This window comes from Bombus bifarius, unplaced genomic scaffold (genome assembly GCF_011952205.1).
Source record: "Bombus bifarius isolate JDL3187 unplaced genomic scaffold, Bbif_JDL3187 scf7180000008062, whole genome shotgun sequence".
In the NCBI taxonomy this organism is placed as follows: domain Eukaryota; kingdom Metazoa; phylum Arthropoda; class Insecta; order Hymenoptera; family Apidae; genus Bombus; species Bombus bifarius.
In genome coordinates this window covers 1,158,989-1,160,896 of record NW_022884426.1, presented here as the reverse complement: position 1 = coordinate 1,160,896, position 1,908 = coordinate 1,158,989, and the positions used below count along the sequence as shown (strand labels likewise).

The 1,908-nt window shown below is 45.3% G+C and overlaps 1 protein-coding gene across 1 annotated transcript; it reads left to right on the top strand.

Moving 5' to 3' along the window:
* Positions 1-291: 291 nt before the first annotated feature.
* On the top strand, positions 292-961 carry LOC117208397. The gene is made up of 2 exons (XM_033449576.1): positions 292-587; positions 696-961. Exons 1-2 carry the CDS (start codon positions 377-379, stop codon positions 959-961), a joined length of 477 nt encoding a protein of 158 aa, XP_033305467.1. The 5' UTR covers positions 292-376.
* The last annotated feature ends 947 nt before the right edge of the window (positions 962-1,908 follow it).

The following is a 1,908-nucleotide window of genomic DNA, read 5'->3' as shown; positions in this document are numbered from 1 at the left end:
CGTCGAAAGACAGGAAGTCATTTGCAGCAACGAGCGATTTCGCTCTCTGTTTAACGATTAATTTCCCAATTAGAATTCTAAACTCGAAAAGTCAAAGTCCAACTGGAGAATTTCATCGCTTTTCTTTCGCAATTTTCGATCGATCGGAAATTTCAATTGCCAAACTTAATAATCGAACGTCAACGCGAAACGAATAACAGACGTTCGCTGACGTGAAACGCACGTGTATGTGTACGTATCTCAATTACCGATCGCAACTTGCTTCAGTCGTCTGGGCAGAATGGCGACCGACCAACAAACCTCGAGATTATAGAAGGCAAAAGGCGCGGCGCGTTCGAGCACGACGCCGAAAAATAATCGATAAATCGAAAATAACATGACGGATAACCGATGCGTCTGTCCGCGATGCCTTCATCCATCGTGTCCTCTACCGTACGCGGAACCGCCGTACGACGAAGTGGCGCACGAAATCGACAACAACTTCATATCCGTGAAAATACCGAAAAACAGAGGGAAATTCGAACCCGAAGGTACACGGCAGCAACAAGACAAATCGAGCTTCGACTTTAATTGCGCGGATTCCGAAGGTACACTGCGGCTGTCCTTTGTCCTTTTCTTCCTTTATTTCGTCCAATATCTATTCAGAGGTACACGCGTACGGATACGTGTTGGATAGTAGAGCGTGTGTTGCACAGGTGAAAAATGCAAGCCAGGCTGTACGAAAGTGCACGTGATACCGGATCAGAATCCACCGGCGAGAAAACCCGAGGAGGAGATACTTTCGTTGAAGGCTATAAGGCACATTATGCCAAACGACAACCTAAAGAACACTCTCGAAATTGAATTTAAGGCGCCGCGAAATTACATTCCTCTGCCAGAACTCGGACCAACTCCTCCCATAATTGTACCGAAGCAGCCTATACGGAGAAGGGGTAAGGCCAAGCGCAAAAGGAACAAGTAAGATTCGCCATGAGAGAACGCAATTACGCTTCGTGCGCTACTTGGAGTCGCCCGAGAACGTTTGCAGCTCGAGTAGGAAAAAGTAAGACAAAGGTACATAAGTGCATATATACAGGGTGGTTGGTAACTGGTGGTACAAACGGAAAGGGGGTGATTCTACGCGAAAAAAGAAGTCGAAAATATAGAATAAAATTTTTTTTTTAATTTTTCCATCGAGACAACGATCTACAGTGAGATTCGTTATAAGGAGACGCGATAAAGTGCACGCGTACCGAGCGAAGAATCAAAGTCGAGTTTCTCGAAAACAAAGCCTCGAACGAAAAATTTTTATTCCATATTTTCGTCTTCTTTTTTCGCGTAGAATCACCCCTTTTCCGCTTGTACCACCAGTTACCAACCACCCTGTATATATATGTACGTGTATGTATATAGATATATGTAGGTGTAAAGGGATGAGTAACGTAGGTAGACATTTGGTCTATTAGGTTCGACGCACCGAATGAAACAAGATATGCCTCGATCGTGCCTGGTTTTTTTTTAGGTAAACGAGGTTTACCTCGATGGTGGGATACGTTTGGCAGAAAATCGGCCCTCTTTAGGGATTTACGAGTGACACGAAACTAAAGCGTTCGCCACTTTGTCGTAAGCGCAAGGCCAGAACCGGGAGACCGAATAATGGAACGATAAATCACTAGCATTATATTCTTGCGCATCTTGGGAAACGATAAATCATACGGCGCACCGAAGGCATACGGACGCGCCGGTATTAAACGTTTTCGCAGCCATTGTCTTGCCTGCTGGCAACGGGGATCTTTTTAAGTCCTGCATTGCGTCTCATCCGCTTCAATGAATCACAGGTATCCACGATTAAACAGTACCGTTTCGACTTTAAGCTGCGGACGACACCGGTGTACAAGCTAAAAGCAAATCAGCGTAACGCTAACTGCG

Bases quoted from the DNA above. Each gene is read 5' to 3' on its own strand.
- LOC117208397 (XM_033449576.1), top strand. From the start codon at position 377: ATGACGGATAACCGATGCGTCTGTCCGCGATGCCTTCATCCATCGTGT. The intron at 588-695 runs GTACACTGCGGC...TGTGTTGCACAG, and splicing joins TAATTGCGCGGATTCCGAAG to GTGAAAAATGCAAGCCAGGC.